Genomic DNA, 17,619 nt, shown 5'->3' with positions numbered 1-17,619 from the left:
TATTTATTTATTTATTTTTCTCCTGCCAGAAAAGGTCTGGGGCCAAGTTTTCATCTGAACTGTGTATGTATCTGGACCAGCATCCCAGCAGTTGTTTCCAATTTACAAACACAGGAGTCAGGCTAGACCCTCTCACTGTGAAAATTACAGAAAATTGCTTTTTCAGGCACCCCAGTCATGAGTTGTAAAGGCAGTGAAAGGTGCCTATCCAACCTTTACAAATATGAGTAGGAAAAGCAGTAAAGCTACTCATGTATTGATAATTTTTTTCCTCTGATGATGGAGCTGTTTAAGTGTAGAGGTGAATATTTCCATAGCACCTTTCTCTCTCTGAGCGTTTCAGGCTGTACATCTCCAGCATGGCTCCAGTCCCAGCAGAGAGAAGCAGTGGGACACCGTCAAGGAACAAATTCAGTAAAATAAGAAACTGGTTTCCTGCCCTGCCACCTGCTGCCCCTCTCTTCAGTTTAACCAGCATGGGTTTCACTGCGAGTGAATCTTGGCCCCTGTTGTCCAAGATCTGGTGTTCCTATTTCAGTACCTTTGCTTAAAAAGAACAATCTTACTAAGATGATCTAGTCTAAATGAACTTTGGTTCCATATGATGGAGGTTAAACACTTGGTCCCTCACCCAAAGCTGGGCTCCAGCCTGCGACTTCCAACTGTTTCCTACAAATAAGATGAAATACTGACGATTTTGGGTCACCAGAAAGTGTGACTGCCTGATGTTTATCTCTTACAGTCACCGAGTTCAATTTGACTAATCTTTCAAACTTAAGTACAAAAGGTTTTCATACCTGCTTGGATCTTGTAAGTTCATTTCTTCCCCTGAGTGGCTTTCAGGTTGTTGCTGTTGCAGAGAGGAACAGGTTTAGTCAGAGAGAAAATCAACAGTTTCATCATCTCAGTGGGGTTTAACTCTCAGTCTTGCTTTGTATCTCAGCTGTTCTGATGGGAACCGAGTTTCATTTCCTGTGCAGACCTCTGTTGATTGCTAGTTTTCTTTTTTTTCTGAACCCTGTTTGCAGTAAGACTCGTGACACGTAACTGAACTTAGGAGAAGAGTTTGAAACCACATGCAATTTCGTAGGACTTAAAAAAAATACTTCTAGTCATCTGTTCGTTCAGAACATCCAGCAAGCATTTGCCTTGTTGAATGGACAGAGCACAGACAATTCACACCTTGGGCTGAAGTTCTTCAGAAGGGTGCAAGGAAATATCCTTAATTTAGTAGGCCATGTTTATCTGGAAAAAACACTTCAATGAATATCTGACAAAAAGACTTTGAGTTGCTAGTGAAGGTGCCTGTTTAGTTCAATGTCCTGAAGAGATAATTATTAATTTTGTTAGGGTACAAAGAAAATTAAATTATTTGAGGAACCAGGTTCTGCTGTTGAGCGCTTGTGGAATTTTATTTTGTTGTACAACACCAAATTTGGGGTTGTGTGCTGTGTTCTTAAGAGAGTTCAATGTGGTTACTCTTTCAGTGCAAATAATTCCACTGAAGCCCTTTATTTTATAAATAGAGACCTTTATTTGGTTAGTCAGCAAAGAGAAGTTCTCAAGAAATGTCTGTTCTCACCTCTGTCACAGATGCTCTGTGGGACTGTGGAGGAGCTGTTTTAATCTCTTGTGTATCCATCTTTCCTGGGCAAAATGGGGATAGTCATTTCCTACCTCAAAAGCAAGATGAGGCAAACTTTTGTGGTGTTTGCAGAGAAGTTTAATACATTTTTTTCTGTAGAAAAAGAAAGTATTGTTTTCATTACTGGTTCCACGCTGCACTGAAGGCTGTTCTGCTGCATGATGCAAAGAGGTGGTGGGAGGAGTGCTCTGCACCCGCTGTGGCATTGGAAAACATTTCCTGCTTTCCCAGATGTCTGACCAACTGTGGCCTTCATCATCTCTGTCACACTCCTTTCCAGACTGATATTTCCAGCTAGAGGCTTCAAAGTCCATGAGAAGAACACTAGGTTATTTCTTCTTAAATTACGTGAGCTACAAATATCTCCTTTTCCAAGAAAAATGTAAGGAGCGATGGGAGCCAGTTATGGAGCTGGTCTTTGGGAAGTGGTGCAGATGAGGTGTGGGGATGGGCCAGTCCCACCTCTGTGCACAAGAAGGGGTTGTAATTGTTGTAATTGCTTTATGTGTGCTTGTTCCACCGACGCTGTCCTCGCCGCAGCCGTGTTTCATGGGAGCGCCTCCCGGGGCGCAGCGAGTTGTGCAGCCACGTGCCCCTGGTGCGTTCCGTGTTCTCTTGTGCTCCCTTCAGGGCACGAAGCACAGTGATGTGAGCCATGCTGGCGTGTTGCTGGGCTTTCCCTCTCCCAGACTGTGTGCTGCCCATGATCTATAGACGGTGGAGGAGACCCTTTACTTCAGATAGTTCATGCTGTTCCGCACAAGTGGTAAATCACTACACTGGGTGATGGTAAAATGATGTCATGCTTAAGAACATACCAGATGTAACCTTGAGCATCTCACATTCTTACTGTTCCTGAACCCTAAATTTGGGGTCTTTTGCCTATATTCAGGCCTCGGGCAGCTGAGAGGTACAGTTGTCACATTTGCTTTCATCACTGGTGTGTTAAAGCTGAAGCCAGGAATGTAATCACGCAATTGCTTTCTGTAATCACAACTCAGTTTTTGCCGTGGCTTTGCATTATCTAAGCTGGTAATAGGCTTTTTAATACACAGAGGAAGTGCTTTAACTGAAGAGCTGTTATTCAACAACTTGCTAAATGTATTTTAGAATTTCAGAGCTAAAAGCCAGTAAATCTTATCTTTTAGAGAAAAAAAAATACTTCTGAATAGGAAAATACACTCTTAAAGAATATAAGTGAGCATTGGAGTAATATATGTTTTATGTGAATCAAGGATTTTTTTCTGAAAGACTATCTCTCCTTATTCTCAAAGTTATAATTAGTAAAAAAAATTAGGTAGACTCTTGGACACATAGTGTGTTTTTCAGATGCAGTCACTTAAATAAATGCATTTACCTAAAATTTTCAGCTCTATAAAATAATGCAGTGTTATTCTGAATAATTTATTGCTAGGTAGCAAATGTGTGGAGTTCAAAATTTTTAGTTGAAGTATTTAGGGGAAAAAAAAAAAACACACTGTTGTGTAGATTTCAGTGCGTTTAAATGTTTTGGTCACTTAATCTTCTGCTAAAGTAATGGGAAGTAGCATTCATAAACACTTTACCAAGTTGAAAAAATAAAAATACCGTTTAAAAAATACTCCTATTTTAACAGAAGTGTGAGTTTCAGGAAAATTCTGCTGTGTTACATCCTGGAGCTGCGGAACCTTTCCCTGTTCGCAGCTAAGGGCAATGGGTGGAGGATGCCATTCCAAGAAATATCTGCACCACATTTTTCTTCAAGAAATGGCGTGCTTTTTTGGGTTCTGAGCTAGTGCTCTAACTCCAAGAGAAACTTTAAGTAAACCCAGGTAGCAACCACCCAGAGCTGGTGTCCCTGGGCACGAGGTAATGGTTTCAAACTGGAAGAGGGTAGATTTAGATGAGATGGAAGGAAGAAGTTCTTCACCATGAGGGTGGTGAGACACTGGCACAGGTTGCCCAGAGAAGTTGTGGATGCTCCATCACTAGAAGTGTCCAAGGCCATGTTGGGCTTTGAGCAACCTGGTCTAGTGGGAGGTGTCCCTGCCCATGGCAGGGGGTTGGAACTAGATGAACTTGAAGTTCCCTTCCAACCCAAACTGTTCTGTGATTCCACCTGTATTTGAAGGGTGGTGGATTTGTATTAAATAAGATGAAAGCTGGTGCTGGGTGTCCAGGAGCTTTGAGAGCTCTGTTCTGTGTCACGAACATGCACCAAAAGGCAGACCACTGAAAATGCAAGCAGTTCTGCTTAGGAATGGGAAAACAAGAGCACTTAATGTGTTGTATCATGCACAGGTTTTTTAGAAGAATGTTTGGAGGAATGGTAATCAGCTGTTCCAGTGCTTGATGCCTGGCTTCTTGTTACAGCCAATTGTCAGTGTGGGTCAAGGAGCAATGGCCATCCCACCCTCAGTTTGCTTACAAGGGAGAGGAATCTGATAAAGAGTGAGCTACAAAAATTTAACAAATTCCAAACAATCATTACATTTTTTAGCACTGAGAAATAATTTGGCATGTTCTATATAGGTTTTACAAGAAGATGTTTAGCTTCTAGAGCATCTCTTTTCACTGTAAGCTGTCATTAGCTGCCAGCCTTACAAATCTTAAACAGAATCCCAGCGCGGTAGGGTTGGGCAGGGACCTCTGGAGAGCATCTAGTCCAAGCCCCTGCCAAAGCAAGCTCATGAGATAAATCAATGCACACTTAGCTGTACATAGATTTCAGTTGTTGCAGGAAAAAACTTTGTGTTTTGGTTTGTTTTACTGGGATTGTATGTGAGATTTTCCTGTTACGTGTTTCTTCTATGAGAAGAAAGCCATGAAACCCCTCCAGTTCCCCACCTGTTCTGCACTTAGAACCTGGCTGCACACAGACACCCTTTTGCATTACTTTGGTTCTCCTTGCTCTGCTCCAGAGCTGTGCGTATCTGCTGGAGACTATATTTTCACACAGTTAAGCCCATATTAGACATACCCAGGTCACGTATTGGAAGCCAGCCACATTTCAAGTGCCTCTGAAATTGCTTTTCCAGTCTTCAAAACTTTACAGACTTTAAGTTTTTAGGATATTAACCAATATGTGATTATTTTTACAAGCGGAGTTCAGCATGCTGGTGCATAATCTTTATCACATTTAGAGTGTGTGTTGCTTTTCAGATTCTCTTCATGTGGCACTGCATTAGCATAAAACTACTGCAAACATTTCTTTCATCATCATTTTCCACTATAACACATGGAACATACAAAGTTATAATAAAATTAAATGATTCTCTGGGGTTTACCACCTTTAAAAGAGAATAATTTACTCATAAAGAAAAGGTTTTCTATTTATTTGTACTTTCTTGGAGGTCACAGATCTTTAGAGCAGGGAGAAACGTGTTACAGGATGGGACTTGACAGAAGTTGGAAGTGAGAATGAATGCTCGAGTTGTGAGGTTTTTGTACTGAAAAATATCTTGTGGGGGTATTTGTTTCATACAATATGCAGCACAGTGTCTGGGGGTCTTGATTCAGGACTTGGACTTTTAGGTGCAACATCACCCCAGAACAGTGAGTCCAGCTCCTCGCTCAAAAGGACAATATAAACAACATCCATCACTAAATGCACCGTTCTCAAAGCTGACAGCTTTATTAGGCACTAAAATTGGGAATTGTAGGGCTACATTTTTATAAGAAAAAGCAAATGTTCCTAAAGCAGCATTAAAAATACATTCATGAAGAAATTTCCATTAAAAATCATGCTTGTGGTGCTGCCTGCAAATACTATACATAATAACAGAGCTTGGTATTTCCGAGAGATGATTTCCTCATGATTTCACACATTGTTTTCAAATAAAGTAGCTTGTAACTTGTTGTTACGGAACAAAACGACCACACAGCAGGAAGGTGGGGAGATCTGTTAGTGGTGTTTTCACTCCAGAAAGTGCATGCATTTTTTTTTTTCAGCCCTACATTTACTCAGTCCTTTTCTCCTGGCCATGGATTTTGCTCGGTGCTTGCTTTCCTTCTGCCCAGGTCTGCCTCTGTGCTGTGTCCTGGAGCCTCGGGGGTGCCCGTGGGGTGCCTGTGTGCCGGCTGCTGCCCCAGTGGGCTGTGCAACATCAGCTTTAATTAGTACATCCATCTTCTTGTGGTGGGATGCAGCTTGGGTGGGAAGACCAAGGTTATTAGAATCCACCTCCTACGCAGAGTAGCCGATGTCCTCCGGTGCTCGTATTCCAGCCGTGGAGATTCTGTGTGCCGCTGACGCGAGCAGGGAACACGCTGTTAAACCTTCTGCAGATCTGGTGTCACAGCATCGTCTGAACCAAAGTTTCATCATCTTTGTGTGGTTCTGCGACTGGTTTCAGAAAACCACGTGCAGGGGAGCTGGCAAGACGTTCCTTCTCAGTAGCGAGTTCTCAGCATAAAGAGGAAGAAGCTGGCTGGAGCCGTTCCTGCTGCAGGCAGGTCTGCAGTGGCAGGGACAGCCACCCTTGGGGAGAATTGTCCCCGAAATCACAGAATTATTGACAGCTTGGGGTTGGAAGGGACTTGAAAGGTCATCTAATTCCAAACCTCCTGGCATGGACAGGGACACCTCCCACCAGGCCAGGTTGTGCAAAGCCCCATCCAGCATCACCTTGGACGCTTCCAGGGATGGGAGATCCACAGTTTCCCTGGGAAATGAGTTGGACAAATCTCATGCTGGTTGGCACTTGGTCTGGGCATGTTGGAGGAGTTGCAAAAAGAATGATTTTTGTGTCAAAAGAATTTTAGAAGTGGCTCGTGGAGTTGCATTTTCAAGACATTTTGATTGACTTTTGGAACTGTTCTGTATCTTTTCCTTAAGTCTTTGTGAAAGCTTATTGAAAACAAAGAGAGCAGCCTACATTTACCCAATCAGATCCCCTGATTGTGAGCCTGTAGGAACAGACACGTTGTCCTTTGTTCTGTGCCAGGAAAGTGCTTAGTACTTCCAACTGTGCTTAGCACTTCACAGACCCAAATGCAATTAATTGCTGATGGTAAACACCATGAACAGCTACGCACCTGTACCTCTCCTGTTGAGAAGTGAAGGACCATTCCAGATTCATCATTTTTTTAAAGTGGCAACTCTTTAGTGGTTTTCTTTGAAAGCAGTATAATAAAACCCTTCAGCAGCCATGCTGGTATGAGTGTGAAATCGCTGGCAGAATTGCAGCCACTCTCAAGCAAATCTGTATTCATAAAATCATGTAGATGTTTAGAATAGCTGTCACTTGATGGGGCCAACTTAATTTAAAAATAAACTGTAGATTTCAAGTAGCAGCTTGATTTATGTTTATTGTTAAGAATTCATAGAAAATATGTTACACAGTCTCAAAAGCCACGTTTCCAGTTGCCAAAGATTCGCAACTGTCAATGAACACCAGTAAGCCGATAACTTGTAAAGAGATTATAAAAGTAGAAAACTAATTATGTAAACAGCATTATTTTGGAAATATGTTAATCTGGGTTCTACAAAAACGAGTTGGTAGGGAATGAATATTCCTGTGATATCTTCCAATTTCTATGAATTTCTTACATTCTTGATTGCTGTTAAACCTGTGAGTGTCCAATGATCAGCAGAGCTTCACAGCTCCATGGTTTGCTTGAGAATGTTGTTTATTTGATATCTCTCTCTTAACACTGATGAAAGAGGATTAGAAACTGTTTGCTGAGGCGTTCCGCAGTCGCTGTCAAACATGACCGTGTAAAGTGCAGTGGAAATGCACTTATTTTCTTCTTTAGGTAGAGGTTCTTTGTGGGTAGCACCCTGCCATTACTGGGTCCTTTTGAAAGCGGCAGGCACCTAACGGGGGCTTGCATGCTGGTGTTGGTTCCTGTAGCAGCAATATAGCTACTCAGCAAAACCCCAACAGTGTTCCTCAGCATAGACTCCCAAAATTGTGAAGTCGTGGTTCCTTTTCATAGTATGCTGGTTCTCTCCTGCTGCTCAGATGAAAGATACTCCAGCTCTCTGGTGGCTTGCCAGCAGATGCTCCTCATCTGGAGCCATTTAAGTTTTCTTTTCTCCCCTGAAGCACCAACTTTTGCAAGGATAACCTTTTGAAGAGTATGTGGCTGCTTCATCAAACATGGTTGTGCGATGTGTTTGCTTACTGCACTCAAAATGTCAAGGAAGGATGTGTATATTGTTTTTTGTATCATTTGTGCATACTGAATAAATACCACTGGACCAGGAGGACTGCTGGCCTTGGGGTTTTGTCCCTCTGTTCTGAAGACCATGTTTTTTCCACCATTGCCCCTGGAGACTTTTGAAGAGTCACTTTGCCCCCCCAGCTCTTCAGTGTCCTGCTCTACACACTTGTCCCTGTGTTGTGCCCTCTTCAAGCTCGTGGGACAGCCTCATGGTCATGGGCTTGTGTGACACAAGCGCAGCTAGACCGAGGGCACCTCTGAAGATCACTGTGCCAGGTTGTTGTACCTCTGAATTATCTTTTTAATGGATGACGAAAGGTGAGAATTCTTTGGTTTTGTTGTTCTTTCCAGGGAACATGAGTTTTCGGTGGATTTGAATGTTATGAAATTATATGAAACTGTTGAGTTTGACCAAATGCGGCGGCTGTCCACACCTTCCTGCCCCAACTCCAGCTCCAACTACTACACGGTCTGGAAATACTTCTGCAGGGACCACTTTGGCTGGAGAGAATACTCTGAGGTACTTAACAAGTTCCAGAATCCTGCTTTTGGGTTGTAACCCAAACCTCTATGGCCTAGGGACTATATATACATTTTCAGTCTGTTTCCTTTTTGAACCTTCAGGAAAGTGACTTAGTTACTGTTGATCAAGAAGGTCAGTGCTGAACTGAAGAAGCAATAAAAGGGGAACTCCGCTCTGCTGGACTGCAGCTTGAATTATCCCTGCCACCAGTGGAGGCAGAGGCTGAGCACAGTGTCAAACTGAAGATAAACCAGCCTGTGTCTAATCCCTGCAGATCTGTTTTTAAGAGGAGGGGACAGGTTTCTGCAGCCTTTTTAACACCGCTACCCTTTAGCTTTGCTGGGTTCCATCCATTTGTGTGTCCCCAAAGAGAGTGGAGGGCAGGAGGTGAGCCCCCAGTCACAGGCTCCAGCGCCACGCTGTCCGCAGCCTGCACTGGACACAGCGGGGTGGTCCCACAGCTGTCTGCTGCCTGAGGGCAGCCTTTAAAGCTATTCACTGGTGGCTCGTGCACGCTCCTTCCGGTCTCACCACTGCCCTTTGGTCCTTAACAGTTTTCCATATCAGGTTTTAAACAGCCCTTCTCTCTTCAACCCAATTGTGGACACAAGTCACATCCAGTGTCAGACTGGATTGTGTGAGACAAAACCAAACCAAACCCAGAAACTTCTAGGCCATTCCAGTAAGGTCTCCAGCAAGCCTTGTAATACACATGGTAGTTAAGAGCTCACCTCTGCCTGGCCAGAGCTGTACATAATATTTGGAATAAAACCTCATTAGTATCTTAAAATTTTGGCAGCACCAGGAGTGCCTCCACCAGAGTAATCTAGATCACGTTTCTCTCTTTCATGCATCACACGAACTTTGTCAGTGTGGTAGAAAGCTGAAGGCAGAGCACTTTATACAGTTTTGGGCTTTGCAAATGAAAAAGAAAAAAGAAAATGCGAAAACTGGACAGTCTGGAAGAAAGCACCACGAATGACAAGAAGTTTAGGATGTTTGACCTGCGAGGAGAAGTTAGAAGAACTGGATTTCTCTAGGGCATAAAAACAAAAAATTAAAGAAAAGAGAATATGTTAATCACAGGATCATAGAGTGATTATCTAGTTCCAACCCCCCTGCCTTGGGCAGGGACACCTCCCACTAGCCCAGGTTGCTCAAAGCCCAGCCTGGCCTTGAACACCTCCAGTGATGGAGCACGCATGTCATTAATATATAAAGGCTCGTTCTTCGGCAGACTTCTGCTTTTCACATTCAGCAGGCAAATACAAAAGGTAAATAATTTGTGGCAAGGGAGTGTTAGGTTAGATACTGGGAATTACATTTCACACGCAAAAATATGGCAGCACCAATTATTCAGGAAAGGTGTGAAACCAGCCGTGGTGGTGGATCTTGCAAACAGGTAAGGGAAATTTTTCAGCAGTCTGAATGTACTTGTGCCTAAGAGCCCGGAAATAAGAGCAGAAGGGAAGGGAGTAGAGGGAGAGTTCTTGGAGGTCTCTGGCAAAAATATTAATTTTTGAACATGTAATTTATCGTGTGTATGCTTTTGTTTTTCTTAATTTTCTTGAAACAGCCTGTTGTAAAATTGATAGAAGAAGCCAGCTTCCGGGGTCTGAAGGAGGTTCGGTTTGTTATCTGGCATAACCAGTATATCCTGAACATCAAAGATGGATTCCAGCAAAACGCCTGTTTCAGAAGAGAAGTCAAGAGGAGGCCCCTGTTCCGCTCCTGCGTCGTGCTGATGCCCTTCTTACAGTACGTATCCCAGCAACATGGGAACTTGGCATTTGCTCTCCACGCTGGCCTGACTGAGAATTGTATTCCCTCAGATGTGCCAAGGATTGCTGAGTAGAAAAATCAGAAGAAATAATAAGAAACCTCAGGTGTATTGGCAGCTCTTGCTGGTTGTTTTTCAAGATAAACACTATCTGAAGAACTCCTTATTTATTCGCATGTCTGATGGGACAGCCTCTTGTCAGTGGTGCCCAGTGACAGGACAAGAGGCAACGGCACAAACTGGAACCCAGAAGGTTCCATCTGAACAGGAGGAAGAACTTCTCTGGTGTGAGTGTGTCAGAGCTTGTAGCAGGCTGCCCAGAGAGGCTGTGGAGTCTCCTTCTCTGGAGAGATCCCAAACCCACCTGGATGTGATCCTTGGCACCTTGCTGTGGGTGACTGTGCTGGAGCAGGGGGGTTGGATGAGATGATCTCCAGAGGTCCCTTCCAACCTCCACCGTGCTGATTTTGTGATTGCTGTCAGGCTCTGTTTGTTATTTACAGGTTATAATATAACTTGTGGATTGCAGAAGTCAGAAGCACAGATGTACTTCAAGCTTGGCAAAGTATTGCCCAGCTTTCAGCATCTCACGGGCTACAGTGATTGCCAGGCTATCAGTTCTAGTTCCCATAAAAATGAGTGTTCAGAAACGTTCTATCATTTCCAAGCATAATTAAAGCTGCCTTGGTTTTATTGTCATCTCCACTGGGAGTGAACTCGCTCGCCCATTAAAGGCAGAGGGAGGAAAGTGTTGCTCTGTAGTCACTTTTGATTACAAGTCATAAAAATGCCATTTTTGTGATCTCAGCAGTACAGCTGGAAACGTGGTTGTCAGAGTTGAGTAGCTGGGAACACAGGAACGTATTGTCCTGTTAGGCGAGGGGTGGCCTTTGACTGCTGTGGGAGGGCTGGAAGGCTCATTAGCTTGCAGAGTCATTACTGCAGCTAATTGTGAGGTGGATGGACGTGAACTTGGTCAGGGCCTCAAAGCACGTGGTTGTTAGAGACGGTTTTACAGGAAGGAAACCCCAAAGTGTCAAAGAGATCCTGGGAGGATGCAGGTGAAAAGACCAAGCATGGACTTGCTGGTCACAGCAATTCTGATTATCATCTTAATGAAAAATGAGGTTTTCAGATATTTCAGTATTATCTCCTGATGTTTTGCCACCAGTGACTATTTTATTTCACTACAGTGTAAGTCTGTAATTTTGAGATGCACTAAAATTATGCAATTCCCACTAATTTTAGTGGACCCTTGAGGGCTCTAAACTCATGAGGGCTCAACCATAACTATTCATGCCAGCTCCCACATCTATAAATTAAACTCTGAAATTCCTGTTGTTCTGCAGTAAACCTCATTCTCATTTTCTTTATCTTTATCCAAAGACCTTGTAATGCTAACTTAAAAATACCCATTCTTAGTAAGGAACAAAAAAGCATTTTAAATATTTGTGGGTGCTATCCTTAAGAGGTCACTATTTGTCTCCACTTACCACACAGTGCTGCCTGGGATTTTTTATTTCCCCTCCCACTTGCTTAAATCTGTTATAAAATTGGGAAAGAATTCTTGACTAGAAACTGGAGGGAGCCAGCGATAGTGGTTGACAAATATTGACTCGTTCCTTCCCTTGTATAACGAATACTTATGAGTAATTGACATTAGTCAGAAGAAATGAACAAAGTACACCACAGGATTGCAGGATTCTCATTGTGCTTGATGCCCTGCTCATAAATCCGTAATTTACTGTGGATCTGAGCTTGGTCTTCCAGTCCAAGTGTCACTGAATGAGGTTCTATGGAAGTAATTTTTACCCCTTGACTTTAAGAAGGGGAAAAAAGCCCAAATTCAATGCTGTAATATTGCAGGCTATTTTAATAGTCATTCTTAGAAAAATCCATCTTCTGCGTTTCTGTTAAGCTATTAATAAACAGTGAGAAGAATATTGAGCCGAGTCAAATCCATGCAAATAAAGTGAGGGCTCCTTTTAGCTTTGAAGAACAGCAGGTGAGAGCCATGTGAACACTTTTTTAAAGAGTGTGCTCAGAAAAGTGTGAGTGCTGTTACAGTTCACTGTCCCAGATAGAAATTAAGAGTATCAATTTAAAACCAGACTTTTTCCCCCAGTGTTTTTTTCTAGACTTGAAAAGCTCAACCTTCAATCAGAAAATCACCTCACATTATTTCTGGGTGATGCAAAAAATCATACATCGTCCTTTCAGGCTCATCTCTCACTAGCATTAAATATTCTGAAAGGCAACTTTACCTGAGATTCCTGTAGGTCAGAGGCCAGATCTGGCCTTGGATGTTGCCCAAGAAGAACCCCCAAAGGATTCACCTTCCCCACATCCTCCAAGTCAGAACAGGTTTTCTCCTTATGCCTTGGCAGTGATATGTCATCAGAACACAAGCGACCTGAGAGATTTAATGAATAATGTTCATTAAACTTTAACTTCATGAAGTTTAATCTAAGGTCATCTGTGGAGTTTAGAGACAAGATTCACTGTGGGTCTTTCCAGCCAGGCAGTGGGTACCTGGGACTTCATAGCCTTTAACGAGAGCTGCCTGCTTCTGCCTGCACCTCACCCATCTGCATCCACTGCAGGTCGGTCCTGGAGCCAGCAGCAGCTTGTCCTACCAAAATACTTTGGTAAAATACTCATCTGGTGAAATCTTGAGACAGCTCCATGTATTCTTGCAACTGAAAGCAGCTTGCATGACCTGGAGAGCTGTGTTCTTCAAGTGTGAAAACCAGGGCCTGAACCTGCAAGCTATGGGTGTTGGGAGTATTTGCACTGTCGTAGGAGGCAGAACCCCAGTAAGGAGGGATTATTGGGCTGGGGAGGGCTGGCTTGCTCAGATTAGAGCCAGGTGAACATAAGCCACGCATGCCACACTCTCCATCTAAATTTAGCAGCTTCAAGAGTGTGAAAAATTCCACCGAGGTGCAAGCGTTTGTTAAGAAACGATGTCCTACCACACCCACATTGGTGTCCTTAACTGGATGTTACTGGTGTCTGTCCTGGTGCTTCCCCCTCAGCCCTGCTCGACTCCTTCCCTGGCAGCATTCCCATGAGGAGGGGCTGCTCTCTCACATGGAAATAACCAACTGTAAATGCAAATCGACAGCTGGCCGGTGCAGATGCAAACGAGAGCACGACATGGGGTAGCACCAAAACCATCTCCTCCTCTGCACAGAAAAGGCTGGGAAACGGTGACAAGTTTGGCCTCTGAAATGTTCCTGTTTGGAGTTTTTCCTGCTGGACACAAGTCTGTGTTTCTACTCCTTGGGTTATATTCTAAGGAAATTAGGTCGAATGTTGCTATGTTATTAGAGACACATGTAGAACATGCCTCATAGAACACATCTTATGAGCAGCAGCTGAGGGAACTGGGTTTGTTTAGCCTGGAGAAGAGGAGGCTGAGGGAAGACCTTCTTGCTCTCTACAGCTCCCTGACAGGAGGTTGGAGTGAGGTGGGGGTCGGGCTCGTATCCCAAGGAACCAGCAATGGGATGAGAGGAAATGGGTTCAGATTGTGCCAGGGGAGGTTTCGATTGGATATTGGGAAGAATTTCTTTTCTGGCAGAGTGGTGAGGCCTTGGGACAGGCTGGCCAGGGAGGGGCTGGGAGTCTCCATCCCTGGAGGGGTTCAAAAAACGTGTAGACGTGGCACTTGGGGACATGGTTTAGTGGCCATGGGAGTGTTGGGTTGACTGTCGGACTTGATGATCTTGGAGGTGTTTTCCAACCTTAACGATTCGATGATTATTAAGCTTGTCATACTCTGATGTCTTACTTGCTACAATAAAACCACTAATGCTTGATAGGTGCCATACCAAGTCCTTGCATTTGGTGTTGTTGTGCCAGCCTGTAGCTTGTAACCCCACCCCAGGATGTGAGTAGTGACAACAGAGGCTCTTGAACAGCACCAGGCAGTACGATTTCCCTGCGTGGAACAGCAGCCCTGGAAGTGAAGGGCTTGTTTTTAGTTTGTGTGGATGGGGGAGTTACTAAAATGGCAGAAAGAGCTGGTGGGTTTGTTTTGAACAAACACTAAAGGTGTGTTCTGGACCCGAAAACCAGCAATCTGCTTAAAATCCGTTGGTGCTGAAATCAATGGGATTATAAGCTCTTTTGATTGTGGATGTTGAAGCACAACCTTTTTTCTCTTTCCCCAATTAGGACCTTGGGTGGCACCTCTCCAGTACCACCTTCATCAGCTGAACCAGCTTCCTCACATGTCTTATCTCCAACTGCTGTTACCTCTCCAAACTTCTATCCTGAAACCTGGATTAACATGGATCCCTCTCAGGACTTCATCCAAGTGCCTGTTCCAAAGGAAGATAAAAGCTATAGAACCATTTATAACCTGTTTCACAAGACTGTGCCAGAGACCAAATACAAAGTTTTGAAAATCCTGAGAGTGCAGAACCAGTTCCTTTGGGAGAAATATAAAAGGTGAGATCATGGAAATACCATTCTTTTGCAATAGTGGAAAAATAGCTTAAAATATGTAATTTGAGCTGCAAAATAGGCATCGACCATTAAATAGAATACATACATTCTGGGTTTTCTGAAGAAAAGGAGCTTATTCAGTTGAACAACATTATCTGAAAAATATCTTACCCTGAAATTTCCTGTGTGAGAGGTTTAATTTACAATCTACTGATGACTTCTGTAAAATGTATCTTCACAGAAACTTCCAAATAAGTCTAGGCTATCTAGTCAAAAAATCTTGCAGTTCACTTTCAAGCTGAACTAGGAGGAATTGTTTTCCTCAAATAATCTATGTATCAAAGATAGCCACGAGTGCCTTGGTTCCCCAGAACACTGCAGCCCAGGGTGTTCCGTGGTCTCACAGCTACAATCCTGTGCTGGTCAGTCCTGTTCAAACCAGAGACCTCTTTGAACCTGCTATGAAATTAGATTGTGGATTCTTTCTCTCTTCTCAAGAAATGCAGTCTCAGGAGAAGTTGTGGGATGGGCTGTGCCAGCAGAGACTGACTTTCTTACATACTCGTGCTGGTCCAGAGCATCTTTTTGGGCACCTCACTCCAAGAAGGACACTGAGGGGCTGGAGTGTGGCCAGAGAAGGGCAACGAAGCTGGGGAAGGGTCTAGAGCCCAAGTGTGTGGAGGAGCAGCTGAGGGACCTGGGGGTGCTGAGCCTGGAGCAAAGGAGGCTCAGGGGAGACCTTCTGGCTCTCCACAGCTCCCTGACAGGAGGCTGGAGCCAGGTGGGGGTCAGGCTCTTCTCCCAAGGAACAAATGACAGGACAAGAGGAAATGGCCTGAAATTGCCCCACGGGAGGTTGAGGTTGGAACTGAGGAACAATTTCTTCCCATTGAGGGTTGTCCAGGGCTGTGCCAGGCTGCCCAGGGCAGTGGTAGAGTCCCCATCCCTGGAGGGGTTTCCAAGCCGTGGAGATGTGGTGCTGAGGGACATGGGTCAGTGGGGACCTGGCAGTGCTGGGGGAACGGTTGGAATCTGTGCCCTTAGAGGTCTCTTCCAAGCAAAACGACTCCCTGATTCCCCCATCCTGTGTCTCAGTAATTCCTCCCCGTCACCTCTTCTGTCGCTGGAGAGGGATTTGATTTTTGCACAGCCCTTGTTTTCACTCTGAGCACGATTTCCATCCGCATCTGAGGTGAATTACAGGCAAAGACAAGCTGGTGCTTCTCCAGCTGCCTACAGCAGTATCAGCTCAGGGCCTTTCAAAAGTATTTCACACAACAGATCTGTTTGAAAGTGGACAACCCACTTTGCTCTCTGTACCAAAACGTTTTCACATCTCCTTTTCCAGAGGGCAACACTGATAGAAGAGCTGTCGTGAAAACAGCTTTTCCCTTGCAGGTCTGCAAGGAATACTCATCCTCGCTTTCTGCTCTTTATTCCAGGAAAAAGGAGTATATGTCCAAAAAAATGACTGGCCTGGACAGGATAATGAACGAAAGGCATTTGTTCCACGGCACCTCCCAGGAAGCGGTGGATGGAATCTGCAAACACAACTTTGACCCACGCGTCTGTGGGAAGCATGCCACCATGTTTGGACAGGGCAGTTACTTTGCCAGGAAGGCAAGTTATTCCCACAACTTCTCCAAAAGGTCACCCAAAGGAGTTCATTACATGTTCCTGGCCAAAGTCCTGACAGGAAGGTACACGGTGGGCAACCACACCATGAGGAGACCTCCGCCGGTGAACCCCGGCAGCATCACCAGCGACCTCTACGACTCCTGCGTGGACAATTACTTTGAGCCTCAAATTTTTGTCATTTTTAACGATGATCAGAGCTACCCTTATTTTATTATCCAATATGAAGAAGTTAGCAACACTGTCTCCATTTGAAAACTTGTGCTACTAAATTATTCAGTTTAATAAACTCTCTTCTCTGGCATTGGTAGCAGTTTTTCTGGAAAAAAAACCAACCAATTTGGACGTTGCAGAATTCATTAAATTACTTGCTTGGAAGGAACTAAATCGCAAAATATAGAAAAGAAGATCTGAAGTGACCAATTGTGCACTTGCTGTTTTGATTATGTATGTGCAAATTGTAAATATTTTCCCATTGTTTATAGTTGAAAATCTGTGCCTTTTGTTATAAAACACGGTTTATTTATGTTAGTAAATATTCATGTTTAAAAATAGGTCTGTGTGTATCATTTCAGTTGTGTTCTGTGCATGCCAGAGAGGTGAGAAAATTGCTTCTGCCCTGATCTCAAGATCTTAAGGATGGCCCTTGCTAAACGATCAGAATCAGATCATTTTTATCCCAAGTATATTAAATAAGAGAATCTCCCAGCCACTATTTTTTATTACTGTATTTCAGAAAGCTTGGGGGAGACACAGGACTAATGTCCTGCTCAGACTTCAGATTATTAAACAGAACAGCATGAATAAAGACATCAGATTCTAAAATTAGCCCTTCCTAAGTAACGTTAGGAAGAGGTTCGTGTGGCAGACAGCCCAAGAGGGTTTAAAGCTGGGTGGTGTCCCAACAGCTACTGGGACATCCTGTTCATCCCTTCTTGCTGCTGTGGCAGGAATGGGAAAGCCACCTGGTCAGGTGCCAAAAGCCAGCAGAGAAGTGATCCTCCCCCTGGACTCAGCACTGGGGAGGTCACATCTCAAATCCTGGGCTCAGTTTTGGGCCCCTCACCGCAAGAAGGACCTTGGGGTCTGGAGCGTGTCCAGAGTAGAGCAACGAAGCTGGGGAAGGGTCTAGAGCCCAAGTGTGGTGAGGAGCAGCTGAGGGACCTGGGGGTGCTGAGCCTGGTGCAAAGGAGGCTCAGGGGAGACCTTCTGGCTCTCCACAGCTCCCTGACAGGAGGCTGGATCCAGGTGGGGGTCAGGCTCTTCTCCCAAGGAACAAGTGACAGGACAAGAGGAAACGGCCTCAAGTTGTACCAGGGGTCTATGAACAGTCAAGATGACTGAACTGGGGTTTTTATAGAATTGTAGATCCATAAACTGGTTTGGGCGAGAAGGGATATTTCAAGTCCATCCAGTCCAACCCCTCTGCAGGGA

General features: G+C 44.2%; 1 protein-coding gene across 1 annotated transcript; it reads left to right on the top strand.

Annotated features, from left to right (window-relative positions):
* Nucleotides 1-8,149: 8,149 nt before the first annotated feature.
* On the top strand, nucleotides 8,150-16,736 carry TIPARP (TCDD-inducible poly(ADP-ribose) polymerase). Its single transcript, XM_008942390.1, has 4 exons — nucleotides 8,150-8,312; nucleotides 9,892-10,073; nucleotides 14,278-14,553; nucleotides 15,993-16,736. Exons 1-4 carry the CDS (start codon nucleotides 8,175-8,177, stop codon nucleotides 16,438-16,440), a joined length of 1,044 nt encoding a protein of 347 aa, XP_008940638.1. The 5' UTR covers nucleotides 8,150-8,174; the 3' UTR covers nucleotides 16,441-16,736.
* The last annotated feature ends 883 nt before the right edge of the window (nucleotides 16,737-17,619 follow it).

This window comes from Merops nubicus, unplaced genomic scaffold (genome assembly GCF_000691845.1).
Source record: "Merops nubicus isolate BGI_N331 unplaced genomic scaffold, ASM69184v1 scaffold32046, whole genome shotgun sequence".
NCBI lineage: Eukaryota > Metazoa > Chordata > Aves > Coraciiformes > Meropidae > Merops > Merops nubicus.
The sequence above is the reverse complement of the archived record's forward strand: the minus strand, read 5'-3'. Positions and strand labels throughout refer to the sequence as shown.

What these genes read in the sequence shown, in the direction of transcription:
- TIPARP (XM_008942390.1), top strand. Translation starts at nt 8,175, where the DNA reads ATGAAATTATATGAAACTGTTGAGTTTGACCAAATGCGGCGGCTGTCC. An exon ending in GCTGGAGAGAATACTCTGAG is followed by an intron (nt 8,313 to 9,891) that starts GTACTTAACAAG and finishes TTCTTGAAACAG; the next exon opens with CCTGTTGTAAAATTGATAGA. An exon ending in CTTTGGGAGAAATATAAAAG is followed by an intron (nt 14,554 to 15,992) that starts GTGAGATCATGG and finishes TCTTTATTCCAG; the next exon opens with GAAAAAGGAGTATATGTCCA.